General features: G+C 36.4%; 10 protein-coding genes across 29 annotated transcripts; 4 read left to right on the top strand and 6 right to left on the bottom strand.

Moving 5' to 3' along the window:
- Position 1: 1 nt before the first annotated feature.
- On the top strand, positions 2-12,232 carry LOC145734802 (uncharacterized). Of its 2 annotated transcripts, XM_081988443.1 has the most exons (5): positions 2-264; positions 11,619-11,690; positions 11,742-11,870; positions 11,922-12,069; positions 12,127-12,232. In XM_081988443.1, exons 1-5 carry the CDS (start codon positions 198-200, stop codon positions 12,170-12,172), a joined length of 462 nt encoding a protein of 153 aa, XP_081844569.1. In that variant the 5' UTR covers positions 2-197; the 3' UTR covers positions 12,173-12,232. The 2 variants fall into 2 exon arrangements, with proteins under 2 accessions (XP_081844569.1, XP_081844570.1); XM_081988444.1 differs by lacking the exon at positions 2-264 and having other exon boundaries at positions 11,550-11,690.
- On the bottom strand, positions 328-1,559 carry LOC145734812 (uncharacterized). Its single transcript, XM_081988454.1, has 3 exons — positions 1,420-1,559; positions 756-869; positions 328-695 (listed from the first exon to the last, which is right to left on the bottom strand). Exons 1-3 carry the CDS (start codon positions 1,432-1,434, stop codon positions 561-563), a joined length of 264 nt encoding a protein of 87 aa, XP_081844580.1. The 5' UTR covers positions 1,435-1,559; the 3' UTR covers positions 328-560.
- LOC145734737 (queuine tRNA-ribosyltransferase accessory subunit 2) lies at positions 1,842-3,227 on the bottom strand. Its single transcript, XM_081988324.1, has one exon. It carries the CDS (start codon positions 3,149-3,151, stop codon positions 1,898-1,900), a length of 1,254 nt encoding a protein of 417 aa, XP_081844450.1. The 5' UTR covers positions 3,152-3,227; the 3' UTR covers positions 1,842-1,897.
- Positions 3,390-4,106, top strand: LOC145734783 (mpv17-like protein 2). The gene has a single exon (XM_081988403.1). It carries the CDS (start codon positions 3,499-3,501, stop codon positions 4,087-4,089), a length of 591 nt encoding a protein of 196 aa, XP_081844529.1. The 5' UTR covers positions 3,390-3,498; the 3' UTR covers positions 4,090-4,106.
- Positions 4,238-5,070, bottom strand: LOC145734797 (uncharacterized). Of its 17 annotated transcripts, none has more exons than XM_081988436.1 (5): positions 4,940-5,070; positions 4,827-4,887; positions 4,650-4,772; positions 4,401-4,499; positions 4,238-4,347 (listed from the first exon to the last, which is right to left on the bottom strand). In XM_081988436.1, the coding sequence occupies exons 2-5, from the start codon at positions 4,836-4,838 to the stop codon at positions 4,291-4,293; spliced, it is 291 nt and encodes a 96-aa protein (XP_081844562.1). In that variant the 5' UTR covers positions 4,839-4,887; positions 4,940-5,070; the 3' UTR covers positions 4,238-4,290. The 17 variants fall into 17 exon arrangements, with proteins under 17 accessions (XP_081844562.1, XP_081844560.1, XP_081844558.1 ...); XM_081988434.1 differs by having other exon boundaries at positions 4,410-4,457; positions 4,524-4,772; positions 4,940-5,055; XM_081988432.1 differs by having other exon boundaries at positions 4,410-4,466; positions 4,524-4,772; positions 4,940-5,055.
- LOC145734753 (putative inositol monophosphatase 3) lies at positions 5,809-7,038 on the bottom strand. Of its 3 annotated transcripts, none has more exons than XM_081988355.1 (3): positions 6,287-7,038; positions 6,121-6,244; positions 5,809-6,071 (listed from the first exon to the last, which is right to left on the bottom strand). In XM_081988355.1, exons 1-3 carry the CDS (start codon positions 6,902-6,904, stop codon positions 5,836-5,838), a joined length of 978 nt encoding a protein of 325 aa, XP_081844481.1. In that variant the 5' UTR covers positions 6,905-7,038; the 3' UTR covers positions 5,809-5,835. The 3 variants fall into 3 exon arrangements, with proteins under 3 accessions (XP_081844481.1, XP_081844483.1, XP_081844482.1); XM_081988357.1 differs by having other exon boundaries at positions 6,121-6,228; positions 6,286-7,037; XM_081988356.1 differs by having other exon boundaries at positions 6,121-6,232; positions 6,287-7,034.
- Larp7 (La related protein 7) lies at positions 7,203-8,852 on the top strand. The gene is made up of 4 exons (XM_081988313.1): positions 7,203-7,427; positions 7,480-8,158; positions 8,214-8,457; positions 8,515-8,852. Exons 1-4 carry the CDS (start codon positions 7,256-7,258, stop codon positions 8,815-8,817), a joined length of 1,398 nt encoding a protein of 465 aa, XP_081844439.1. The 5' UTR covers positions 7,203-7,255; the 3' UTR covers positions 8,818-8,852.
- Sem1 (Suppressor of exocyst mutations 1) lies at positions 9,519-9,998 on the top strand. Its single transcript, XM_081988456.1, has 2 exons — positions 9,519-9,687; positions 9,771-9,998. Exons 1-2 carry the CDS (start codon positions 9,615-9,617, stop codon positions 9,908-9,910), a joined length of 213 nt encoding a protein of 70 aa, XP_081844582.1. The 5' UTR covers positions 9,519-9,614; the 3' UTR covers positions 9,911-9,998.
- LOC145734755 (GPN-loop GTPase 2) lies at positions 9,936-10,936 on the bottom strand. Its single transcript, XM_081988359.1, has 2 exons — positions 10,148-10,936; positions 9,936-10,088 (listed from the first exon to the last, which is right to left on the bottom strand). Exons 1-2 carry the CDS (start codon positions 10,934-10,936, stop codon positions 9,978-9,980), a joined length of 900 nt encoding a protein of 299 aa, XP_081844485.1. The 3' UTR covers positions 9,936-9,977.
- Positions 12,093-13,229, bottom strand: LOC145734756 (uncharacterized). Its single transcript, XM_081988360.1, has 2 exons — positions 12,618-13,229; positions 12,093-12,569 (listed from the first exon to the last, which is right to left on the bottom strand). Exons 1-2 carry the CDS (start codon positions 13,146-13,148, stop codon positions 12,228-12,230), a joined length of 873 nt encoding a protein of 290 aa, XP_081844486.1. The 5' UTR covers positions 13,149-13,229; the 3' UTR covers positions 12,093-12,227.
- Positions 13,230-13,349: the final 120 nt, after the last annotated feature.

A 13,349-nucleotide genomic window follows, 5' to 3' on the forward strand; every position in this document is an offset into this window, starting at 1 on the left:
TAGGACAAAGTTGGGTTAGAATTTGGGTTTGTTTAATTTTGAGCGATTTTTTTATTTAAAAATTCCAGTAATTTAAATGAGGCCTTTACTGGCAGAGCTCCCTTTTTTGGTAGTACTGCATTGTGTTTGTTGGTTTCAACTCAACAGTTTTTTTATTTCAAAAATGTCCTTAATGGCGCGTTACAGTGAATTTTTGTATGTTGGTACTACTGCGGCAGGGTTGGGGGCCCCCCCAGGACAGCAGCGGCCTCTGCAGAAGAACTGGTAAGTATCCCCTTATAATACTTGGTGCTACATGTTTTATAAAGTTATAATTAATCAGGCAACTTTCTTAAATATTTTATTAAAAAAAATCAGTACAAAAATAATTTAAAAGATACAAATACAAGTTTATTGTGTATAAAACACGTGTTTACACAGGCTCTAATCACAGTCACACTTTATAGCAAGTCTCTTTTGCTCTCATTCTTTATCAACTACCTAACTAAGATAATTAGTACTGGGGCTTGTCAAAACAATCCTAATATCACAATAACCCAAAAGAGTCAGTTTTTGATGAGTCAAGGCTGTTTACCATAACTGATATATTTAATACACCAATCATAGACATTTTCTTCGTCATGACAGCACATTGGATAGACAATGGGCGATTTGGTCTGTTTGGCGCATCTCTGGCAATTTTCAATCACTGTAACCTATAAAATTACATTTTTATAGAGCACCAATTTTATTAAATTTTGGTTGGTAAAACCTACATTGAAAGCGCACAAACTATGTTCTTTATTCCATTCCTTTGAAGGATTTGGGGCACTTTGGATTTGGTGCAGCACCATTATTATTAAGGTTATCAGGAGTAACAGTTGGGTGACCTGAAAAATTGTGGTTTATTCAACAAAATGCAATAGGCATCAAGGATTTGTTGTTTGATTAATGATGTTATTGTTTCATTAAGATGAACTTTAGTTTATTTTGCTACAATAATCAACTCCTACCTCCTACACTATCACAGTGTATTAGTTACATTCCAGATTGGTTATCACACACATTTTGTGTATTTTGGTTTAATTAGATTTAAAAATTCATTGCATTCCTCCTGATAGAGCCTGCCTTTATTAAACTTAATGGAAATGGTGGTTACCTCAATAGAAATCAGAGTGCTTTTTAGCATTTGGAATAATTTTAGTTAAGTACTTTGACTGTTTTAAAACCTGTTCAAAAGCAAACAGGCTGTACTAGGCCCTTTGATTGGTTTAAAAAGTCTCATAAAAACATTTATTATAATTTTACCTAAAAATTTCCTGAAGTATTTTAAAATAATTTGGAGTGTAATTATAGAGTACTTCCTCATTAATATAACCATCACTTACTGTTGTAATATTTGGTAAATAACTTAAAAAACAGCTAAACTAGTAAACTTACCTTCAAAGAAATCATTTTAACCAAAATGAACACACACTGGTGAGGATCTTTAACTGGAATGAATTCAGCGCGCCAAAATAGCAAGTAACGTACAAGGAAGCGATGCGGAGCTTAAATATGTTCAATTAGACGAAATTATAATAATTATTTTAATTGCAGATAAAGACTTTGTCGTTGCCGATCATTCTTTCCAGGCATGGTCAGTGCAGATCTTTAAATAAAAGCGGGTGCACGCGCTGTCTGACCGAATCTTTTTATATAAATTTGATCCGGGAGTTTATCGCCAATCAGAGTTTGCACATATAACCTGAATTAGCTTGTAGTTTTTATTTTTAACTCTCCATTAAATCTTCCAGGTTTAAAACCCATGATAAGAGTAAATTCACAGTTTAGATAAAGGAAAAATAAACAGGAAAAGTGTATCAGTTTTGAAAACTATGTACAATTTTCTATTAAAAATAAAAAAATTAGTACAAAATCAAAAATCATCACCCAATACTCTAGCTCTCAACCTATCACCCCCCACCACCTCCTCCAAACCATGCCTCTTGCAGGACATTGCCTCAAACTGTCTGGCAACACTTTCTTCCAACTCCTTCAAGTTGTTTGTGCGTATTCTGTCCCTGATTTCCTCAAAAAACCGTAACATATGATGTACATTATGTATCATAATTAGTACTGAACCCAGCAATTCTTGTACTGTCAAGAGATGGTGAATGTAGGCCCTTGAATACCCTTTACAAGCCACACAAGTGCAGTTTAGTTGTAATGGTTTAAAGTCTTCTGCAAACTGATTTTGTCTTAAATTTATTTCATAGCCTTCTGTTTCTTCTTGGGGTGTTATAGCAAAAATTAAGGCTGCAGACCTTTCAGTCAATGTGCGGCAATAGGATGTATCAAACAAGTCCACTCCTTCTGACACTAACTTGAGGATGTTCAATGGATTCCAGCAACCCTGCACCACTTTCAGTTTTTGTGAAGGAAGTTTTTTGATAACACTTTCCACTACTGGTTTGACATCAGTGTAGGATAGCAACTCAACTTCAGGACCATTGTTATGTAAGCCATCAATTAAATACCCTTGTATGTACTCGTCATTTTTCAGTTGGTGTTCAATGCATTTTTCTCTTGATTTCAGACAGTAGCCTCCAGCTATTGGAGCTATCACAAAACTGTCCTTAAGTGAGTCAGATTTTTTATGTCTTGCCAGACATTCTTCACTGAAAGCCACTGTATTTTCTACAGCTTTCGATATGCGTTTATTCAAACTGGCTATGTTTGTGTCAGAGTCAGATAGTAATACATACATATCAGGCTGGAACTTTTCTACCATGTTCATATATTTCTCACTGTCATACAGTACTTTTCCTCTTTTGGTGAATACAGGCACCTTGCCCTTACTATGGTGACCTTGTTTCATAGATTCAGAAGGATCATGCAGTGTAAGATAAGTCAGACTGTTCTTACTTCCTATAAAAGTTGATAGTCTTCCCTCATACAATTGTATTGCATCCTCATAGTTTTGCATACTAACTACTGGTATTTGAAGGATTTGTGGCTGTTTCGCGACTAATTTAAGTACTTCATGGGTGATATGGGGGACGTGTCCTGCTTGTGTGTGCAACAGAGCTAAAGGAGTCTCCAGGATTGCCTCTGGCTGACTTATTACATGACTTAATTCGCCCAATCTTGCGGCGGATTGACGTATTGTGGTTTTAACTGTGAATTTCATAATTCAGGTAAATTGATTCGAGATTAGAAAGTGTTTTTATTAAGGATTCAAAAATGATCAACTTGAAAAAATGTTAGAAAAGTTTAGTCAGGCAAAAGTGAGGTTAGGAGTGGTTATTCGTTTTGCTGATGTGATGTCACGTGAGCGCTTATGGGTAAACTGAATAAACCTCATGTGACCTTTACTTTTACAAACTTGTAACCTCACTTTTTTATTAGTTTGTAGTTTGTTTTCACACTTTTTTAGGACAGTTTAGGTAGTTAATACTTTTTACTGCTAAAACGTAGTGCATTTAGAAATATCTCATCACAAAGTACAATTCCATTGCTTCCTGACAAGGTGTAATAATGGCAGTGTCAAAAACCATGGGATTTATACCCAGAGCATTAGCTGGGACCTTCCGGACCTTATTCAGCAAGAAATTCCTGCTCTACACCAACGTGGGGCTGTCCACCATACTGTCAGGGCTGGGTGACGTGATCGAGCAAAAATATGAAGTGGCTAGTGGAGAATTATCTAAATTCGACCCAGTTAGAACTAGAAACATGACCCTGTCAGGGACTACCATTGGTGTGGTGTGTCACTACTGGTATTCATGGCTGGACAGGACTATACCGGGTTATACAGTGCGTATAGTGTTTAGGAAAATTCTGGTTGACCAATTAGTTGGGTCACCACTAGCTATATCAACTTTTTTTGGCACACTTGGTGTCCTTGAAGGTTCCACTTTCCCAGAGTGTATTGCAGAAATAAAGGCTAAAGCATGGAGATTGTACATTGCTGAATGGATGATTTGGCCTCCATGTCAGTTTCTAAACTTTTATGTATTGCCTACAAAGTACAGGGTATTGTTTGACAATCTAGTGTCTCTTGGTTATGATATTTACACTTCAAGAGTTAAACATAAAGAATATCCAGATTGTAGAAAAGAAGATTAAATGTATATTTGTGTTTATCACAGTGTTCAAAGTCTTTCTCCTTGAAATTGAGTGAGATAAGTAATTTATTGATCAACTGACTTTGATCCCCAAGTTTTAATTGAGTGTTATGTAATGGGTTTGTGTGTGATTTTTAAAAGCTTTTAACTGTTTTTACCATCAATTTTAATAACAAACTTTTATTTTTAAATAACAATTAGTTTAAAAGTTAGAAAGAAGCATTTTAGTAGCCATGACTTTGGTAACCTCCTTGTCCACCTAAATTAAATCAGGCTTAGCAACTTATATAAGTTAGGAATGCAAAAACCTACCATATCCACCACCTTGGTGTCCACCATATCCGCCACCTTGTCCACCACCAAATCCACCTCCTTGTCCTTGGCCACCTCCAAATCCACCACTTTGTCCACCTCCAAGTCCACCATTTTGCCCACCTCCAAGTCCACCACTATGACCACCTTGGCCACCCCCAAATCCACCACTTTGGCCTCCTTCAGAACCCCCACCTAATCCTTGCAAGTCATTACTTCCTCCATGACCACCTCCTTGTCCTTGTCCACCACCAAATCCACCTCCTTGTCCACCACCAAACCCACCTCCTTGGCCGCCTCCTTGTCCTCCACCAAATCCACCACCACCTTGATGGCCGCCACCATATCCACCACTACCACCTCCTTGATGACCTGAGTAAAATTTTTCCAGTCTTTCCTACAAGTTTTCTATTCAATTCAGCTTACCTCCTCCACCATAATAAGGTAGAGATAAGGCGGTCGTCAGGCATAAAGCCAGTGCAGACACCTAATAAAATATATTATTGACGTTCTAGGTAAATGAGGTAAATAGTACATACCAGAAGAGTTTTGCCCATTATTGTACCAGGTTGCTCCGTTTGCTAAGAAATACCAACAGGTTCTGTTAGTTAAAGGTTTTTATAGTAAAATTTAGTTTTTGTTTTCGATCGTTTATATCGTTGTGATGTCAGTAAGGGTCACTAATGAAGTCACCGTTATCATTGTTTCTTAGAAACATTCCTTGGTAAACCAACAAATTTTGGTAATTAATATCTACGCAAATTCGTCTTAACAAAACAATAACAAAAAGGTTTTTCCCAATTTCCCCAATACTGTCTGAAATAGTCTTCATTTGATAATCTGGAAGTCCTGTTAAGCCTGCAACCACAAGTCATAAATATCGTTTTTATCAGACCACCAATTAATAAAATCACAGGAGTCTTTTAAAGGTCATGAAGATCCAATTACTTAAGAAATGTATTTAACCTTGAAAGGAAATTTTGGGAAGACTTATTGAAGCTTGTTAAAACTGGTCAATCCAATCAAACTGGTTTAGTCTACCTAAGGATAAATGGTTCCTATTTGCAAAATTAGAAACATCCTTTTTTGTCAATAGGAAATGTATAGTCTATTTCACATTTAAGTATTTTTATTTATTGATAATACATTATAAGTCAAGCAGTTCTTTTAGCTCCAAAAAGCTTGAAAAGTTCAATAAACTCAAAAGTAAAGTTTAAATTTGCAATTTTAAACTTTTTCACCTTTATGTCTGAAAAAGCTTTTAAGATTGATATATTAAGCCATTGTCTAGTCTTTCTGGCTTCTTAAATTTGTTATTGAATCTATAATTTTAACTCAATCTGTGTTATAGCCAAATTCACTGATTTTTCAACAAGGTTAAAGTGGATAAGTATAGTTTAAAGCGCCGTTTTTTTCCATGCATTAACCAAGTAATTTATTCATTCAATTTGTCTATAAAATATTCATGATTATTCAAGGTGGCTATTAAGCCTTCACTATTCACTACATCAGAATTATTACTATACAATAGCACATTCCCCTTTTTGGTAGTCATTTGTCCACCTAAAGCCTTAATAATAGCATTCCCAGCACAGATATCCCATTTTTTGATGTCGGTGATATGTAGGTAGGCTTGCACTTTGCCTTGTGCCACTTTAAGGGCTTTGTACCCTACAAATTGCCAGTTGCAGCTGAACCAATGTTGAAAAATCAAACTTACCAGCTCCTGCTGCTATAACTACTTCACAATTTTTGCATGTTTTTGCCAGTAATTCCTTTATAGTTCCACTGTGAGATCTTGATACTATAACCTTAAGTTCATTAAGGGTGGCCTTTAAATGAATCTTCATCTATATTTCTAGGCATACAAATTGACCGCAACTAACCTTATTGGGTTTTAAGTTTTGTGAATACCCACTTCCAACCACTGCCCATGAAGTAACATTGCTAAATGGGTTGTGTATCACCCCTATTACTGGTTTACCTTTCACAGCCACACATACCATGGTAGTTACATACTCATACAGTTTTTCCGTATATTCATGAGTTGCATCCAGTGGGTCAATCCATATCGTGATGTCACTGGCCTTTAGTGGGTCACCCTGAATCTCAACATTACCTCCTAACCAATCACCATTTTGTACAGGGTTATTTGGATCACAAGGCACCTTAGACTCTTCAGATATGAAAGCCACATTAGGAAAAGACTGTTGTATCAATCCTTTCATGGCACAGTGGCTCAAAAAATCCGCGGTTGTTACACTGTCATCCAATCCTTCTTTAGTTTTTCCTTTGGAATGTATGTTGAGGTGGTTTCTAGTTGAGAATACCAGTTTTCCTCCAGCTTGTGCAGCTCGAATGGAAACTTTCAGTATTTCCGATAGACTTATTTCCTCCTTTGGCCGATTAGGGCTGCGGTAGCGGAACTGGTAATACAACAGGATTAAAAGCAAAAGGGCCAAAGCTGAGTAGCCCTTTTTGTTTAGCCTGATCAGGACGGTCATAGTTATGAGTTACAAACACTCGTCACATTATTAAAGTACAAGGAATATGTGTCATTTTTTTTTTATCTTATGTACCTATAATTGTTTAAGCTTAACTTTTTCTTTAATTACATTACAAGGAATTAAAATGTTGACATCCATTAGAAGTGAGGTTAGAAAGTTATGTTTTGACTTTTTTTGCGTTCTCTGTCGTCAGATTTATCTAGCGTGCGTTAGAGAGAGACACGAACTAAATGTGGAATTGACAGTTGACAGGATTTTGAGGTTATGTATGTTTACCAAAAGGCTTTCTGTTTAACTGAGGTATATCCCACTTTGTAGTTAAAATAAAGTGTTTTAAGTGTTAATCAAATGGGTGAAGGTGAATGTGAACTGCCCCTAAGAAAGGGGGAACACTCGAAAAAATCCAGACACCGCAAAAAACACCTTTACACCAACATACTGCAGCAAATGGAATTTTACTTCAGTGATTCCAATCTATCCAAGGACCGATTCTTGTCCCAAAAGCTTTCGGATGCGTCCAGTACGTAAAGAGATTCCCTAATAAACATTATAAATGAATTAACTGATTTTAGGTGTGGAACTTGAGGTATTCTTGCAGTTTAACAAAATCAGGAAGCTTAACTGTACAGTGGAAGATATTAAAAAAGCAATAAAAAAATCTGAACTGATTGGGGTGACTGAGGATGGTCTGAGTGTATTCCGTAAGGTTCCAGTTAAAGTTAGAGACAATGTTGACCTCTGCACTATTTATGTGGAGAATATCAAATCTGATGCCAATCATGAAAGTTTGTCTCAGATATTTTCAGATTTTGGGAAAGTGTTGTATGTGTCTATACCAAAGTACAAGCACAACAAGGCAAACAAAGGATTTGCTTTCATTGAGTATGAGACTGAGGAGCAGGCCCAAGAGGCTATTTCATTTTTTAACAGTATTGGCTGTAAAATTCCTTTAGAGAAAAACCCAGAAGAATTACAAAGTATTGTGACCTTTGAAGGAAATGAGGCATTTGGTGATCTGAATAATGATAGTGAAACAAATAAGACCAGCAAAAAGAGGAAGTTAAGTAATGAAGTGACTGAAGATGGGAGTAAAAAGATTAAAGTAGATGAGGAGGTTAAAAGGAAAGAGCAGGATGAAAATAATGTAGACCAACAGGTGGAGCCTACTGAGGAGTCTAAGAAAAAAAAGAAGAGTAAAAAAGACAAAAGAAAGAACTTTATTAAAGAGCTAGGAATGCAAGTTTTATCAAAGTAAGCTTCACTTTGTAATACTATGCAATTAATAAAAGATGGTGTTGTTTTTTAGGAAGGAGTGGAAACGTCTAAGAAACCATTATTTAGACTTACAAAAAAAGAAAATGAGGGAATTTAAGCAGTATTTGTACAAACAAAAGTATAACAATAAAAGTCATGATAATGCACAAACTGAAGATGGTGAACAAACTTTGAAAATGAATGAAGAAACTTTGGACAGTAAGCTTCAATATGTCCCTGGAGTTATAGTAAAGCTTCATTTACCTGAACCTTGCTCAGATGTGAAGAAATTAAAAGTTTGTCAAACACCACCAATATTCAAAATAAAATATTCTAATTTACTCAAATTGCAGAATGACCTCAAAGCATTTTCCACTGAAGTAAAATATGTGGACATTCCTTTGCCATGTGGCAGTGAAGAAGTCTTTGTCCGGTTCAATTCTAGTGAGAGCGCCAGTGAATTTTCTAAAAGCGAGTATGCTGGTGAGAAAACTGTACTGACTGGGGAGGAAGAGAAAGGTTACTGGGAGAAAATTGCTACTGACCGGCAAGTAAAATTCCAAAAAGCCAACAAGAAACTTAGAGGAAGGGAAAAGTTGCTGAAAAAAGCTGAAAAGGAGTCTGCTAAACATCTTAGATTTGAGGAAAATGAGTAATTACTGTGTAGTTTTCAAAATAAATAATTTTGTATTATGTGTGTGTTGTGGTTACGATGGCCACTCGTCAATGAGACGTTCAGCCAGTTTAACAGCGCGATTACGCGATACACGATTACTAAAGTTCCGCGGAAGAGGCACTTGCGTGCGTCTGAGAAACTCTCATCCCTCCCGCTTGCAGAATTTTACAAAAAATACTAATATGTGTACACAAAAAAGTCTAAGAGCGATTAAGGGCACGATCCGAATAAAAGATATAGTCATTCCTCGTGGAAACTATAACCATCACTGTCACATCCACGTGGTCTTCTCCTAGATTTTCATCCTTTCCGCCTCTAGGAAGTGCACCGCACAAGACAATTCCCCGTAGACTTTTAGGAATCGACATTTCCACTTAGAGGTCCCACCATCTCCACTCGATCGGCTGCGGAATTTGGTCGTCAACCTCAAATTTCCCTGAACACCGCTTCAAGAAACGTGGTTTCTTAGCGACAAAAAAATGGCGCCCACGAAACAGACGTGCGATACGTTTCAGGTTGACCATCAAACTCCAAATTTTGTATTATACCCCTTATTGAAAATTAAAGGTCACGAGATAATATTGTTTGTACAAAATCTGTGGTCACGAGACCACTTGCTCGAGTACCTCATAACCTACAAATAAAATGTCAGTCAGAGCATTGGCGTGACATATTTGACAAATAAAATTTGTTGTGTTTTGTGAGTGAAACTGCAATTTTTGAGAATTGCTTTGTTCTTAACACTTTTTGTTGTGCTTACGGTTTAAAAAGATCACCATGTCCGAAAAACCAAAGTTAGATTTGGGTGTCCTCGAAGAAGACGACGAGTTTGAAGAGTTTCCAGTTGAAGGTGAGTACAATGCTCCTGGTCTAGTTTCCATGAGGCTTAAGCATCAAAAACTCAGTATTTTATCAAGTTTCTCATAATTTTAGATTGGACTGGCAAGGAGAAAGATGATCAGGATATCAGTGTTTGGGAAGACAACTGGGAGGATGACAATGTTGAAGATGACTTCAACAAACAGTTAAGGGCACAACTGGAGAAGCAGAAGACCAAACCTTCAGCAAAGTAGATGTGTTTGATATAATAAAAATACGTTTAAGTTCTTAATTTTTGTAATTACTAATTAATAAATCCTACTATAAGAAGTCTGCATCAAATCTTTCTGATTCAGTTCTAGCTCCCACAGCACATGAGAGTAAAGCTTGGATGCTGCGTTCCTCTCCACTTCCATAAATATAACCATTAGCCTAAAAATTTTTAGAAATATATAATACAAATAAACCATAAAATAGCAGTAAGTATAAACCTTGTCAATAGCACTTTTTAGCTCCAACAAACTTTTATTGGAAGTCACATCTAAAGGCACAAAAGACACCAAACTATAGTTCTCCACTAGCCCAATAATAGCCTTATTAAGCTTCTTGTATTTCTTAGTAAAAGGACCATCATCAAGTAATTCAAGCAAGTATTCTAAATCCAGTACATCAGTGTAAAAATCCAAACCAAAATCCAACTTTGCTGAGTTCTTTTTCAGCATATCTGCCTTACTAAGCACATTTACATGAGGTAGGGCCACTTGCATCATGGTGGATAAAGACAATAGTAAAGTGGAAATAAACTTGGGTGGGTCAGAGCAGTAATGAGAATCCACTAAGTGTACTGCACACAAATGGTAGCTTAACCCAGTCAGCTTAGCAAAAATCTTTTTAATTGATTCATGGTGAGTGTATAGTTCAACTTGACCAGGCATGTCAAAAAGCAAATAAGAGTCTTTAATTTGAATTAACTGGTTCAATAACCAATCAAAATTGGCTTCCAAATATTCCATGCAATACATCAGGGCTCCATTAGGACCTAATTGGTAGGTGCTCATTACATCATCAACAGTTACAAGTTGCATAATGTCCACTTTGGGAATATAGCCCATGTTATCATTGGCAGGGTCTAAATTAATCACTTCCACTTGCCTGTTCAGTTTCTTTTTATAAAAGTCATACACTTTACTGCAGTAGGTGGTTTTACCACTACCAGGAGGACCTATAATCACCTGCCCAAAGTAGCTTTCAGCAATTTTAGTTCTCTTAGCTAAAGCCATTTTATTTATAGCTTTTGATACACTTAATAATTTTTTTCAGATGTTGCACGTTAAAATCTTTTAAAGTTAAACTGATTAGTAAAGGTTTTTTAATATCCAACTGTTCACCCAAGTACCTTAGGGCTGCTTCCACTTCAATACTCCCTGCACCCAATAAAGGCTTGATACTGTACACAGTTTCGTTGCTCAGAACGTCATTTTGCACTTGTTCAGTTTCAACCAAGTACAAATTGCCGATTTTCTCAAACTGGGTAATGAAAAAAACGATTTTGTTGGTAAAATTGGTGATTATAAATTCGGTGTGCTGATTGTCGATTATAGCCGCGAACGTTTTTACGGATAACGCGGGTTCTTTATTAACGTCGATGTAGTTGAAGGCTTCCACTAAATCCATTTAAATATTAATTTTAAATAAAACTGTGTTTTTGTAAATTGCTTATTATCATCCAGGAAACCACAAAACAAATTAAGTCCTAACCTAACCTAAATTGTCACTGTCAACAGTCTGTCATCTGTTACTTTTATGTAATTCATCAAAGTATAAAGTGCAAACTTTATGGTAAACGTATAAAGCGGAAACGCATTATTTTTTTTTTTAAGTTAATAACAGTCACCTTTTGGCATTTGTAATACTGTCATTAAATAATGGAATTTTTCGGCCTGACTTTCTATGGATTTACAGATCCCATTAAAGACATGATGAGAGAAGACTACCAAGAACCGAGGAAACCTTCTGGAAGCCTGGACGATAAAAGTATAGAATACAACTATAAATTGCTTTAAATATCGTAAATATTTTTTGCAGGAGACAAACGCAAATTTTTTGAGAAAATGAAAGAACTCGACTGCTATTTGGGCCCAGCGGACGGTTACGCGTACGGTTCTTACGAAAGACTGACCAGAATGAGAAAGAAGAAATTATGGAAACCAGTTGGTGTGTCTAGTTAAAATTTGGTTTTTAGTTTGCTGACTGTTCTATATTTAGGCCCAATGGATATGTATCAATATCCAGGAGTGAATTCAATGAAACCTGGATGGTGGCACAATGATCCTGCTTTGTTGCAGCTAAAGCCGGAAGACAGCTGGTTTAAGCCTAAAAATGCGCACGGGATCACAACTTCAGAAATGAGCAGGTAATTGCAGAACAATGCAAGCCTTATTAAGAATATAAACTTGCAACTTTATTTTAGATTTATCAACTATTGCCTGACTATTGATAAATACTTTAAGATGTAGTCCCTTAATTAAAAACAATTTGAATTTCTATAATAAAAAAATCTCTCTTGCACAGCTAAAGCAATATTTCAATGTTATAGATCTGCCAATTGATCCACTGTAAATGTAGGCCACCCTCAAAACATTTACGTAAAAGGCTGAAAATTTCATTCAGTTCCTGTTTCTCCTCCCAACTTAATTGGTTCCTGCTTATTGCAATTCTAATTGTTGCCTTCATAGTGACCAGTAAACGCTCTATTGTGTTCATATGCAAGACGATATAGTCCTTAAAAGATTCATTTTTCACGTAGTAGCTTAGACAACATTTCAGTTTATTGACAATTCCCTCCAAAATGAAACGATTGTAACTGTCGCATTCAGCCAAGCTTTGTAAAATTGAATTTACGATGCCCATCACCTAAAACAATACCGTGTAATTTGTCCACTAATTAAAGAACCCGACTACCATTAAGTCATTTGGGAATGTTGATTTTCTTGGTGGAGATAGAGTGTCAAGCAAAAACTCCATCCACTCAGCAATCAACTTCTTTGACTCTTCCATGTTAATGGTACTGTTGCTGAAAAATTCAATTAGGCTGGGTCTCAGTAGTAGGAAACGTTGAAAACAGTCGTAATGGTGTTCAAGTGACTGCCTTTGAAGCAAATCAGTCAGGTACATCAAACAGAACTTTAAAGGGGCTACAACGTCGCGAGCATGGCTACCAAGACAGGTTAGAAGTACCGGTATTTCCTGACTGTAGGTAGAAGCCATTTTCTCAAACTTTGTGGAAGACGGTACACACGCCATGGTAATGTTATCAGCCCCAACGAGTTGCGGGTTTGAAATTAGTTTAGCAAACTGTTGCAATGTTTCCGCGTAACGTTCAAACCTATCATTGATTTTGTCCGACATGTTTGAGTCGGTGTTGGAACATGGCAGATCGATAGTTTTAATTACATTTACCTCCATTTTATCTTCGTAACTTATTTGTATCATTCAGGTTTTATTTAAAATGATTTAAAACTTTTTGTATTACCGCTCTACAAAACCACCAAAAACGTTTGAGTGACAAATGACACAACGATTTTGACTTTTAACGCGTGACATTTTCGTCCTTGTTTGCTGCCATGGTGTAACAAAGAGAGAAGCAAAGATTCCAATAGACAGATGCAAGACATAGAATTTGACATTTGACAG

The sequence above is a fragment of the Ips typographus genome, linkage group LG10 (genome assembly GCF_016097725.1).
Source record: "Ips typographus isolate SLU linkage group LG10, UJ_Ityp_2.0, whole genome shotgun sequence".
Lineage (NCBI taxonomy): Eukaryota > Metazoa > Arthropoda > Insecta > Coleoptera > Curculionidae > Ips > Ips typographus.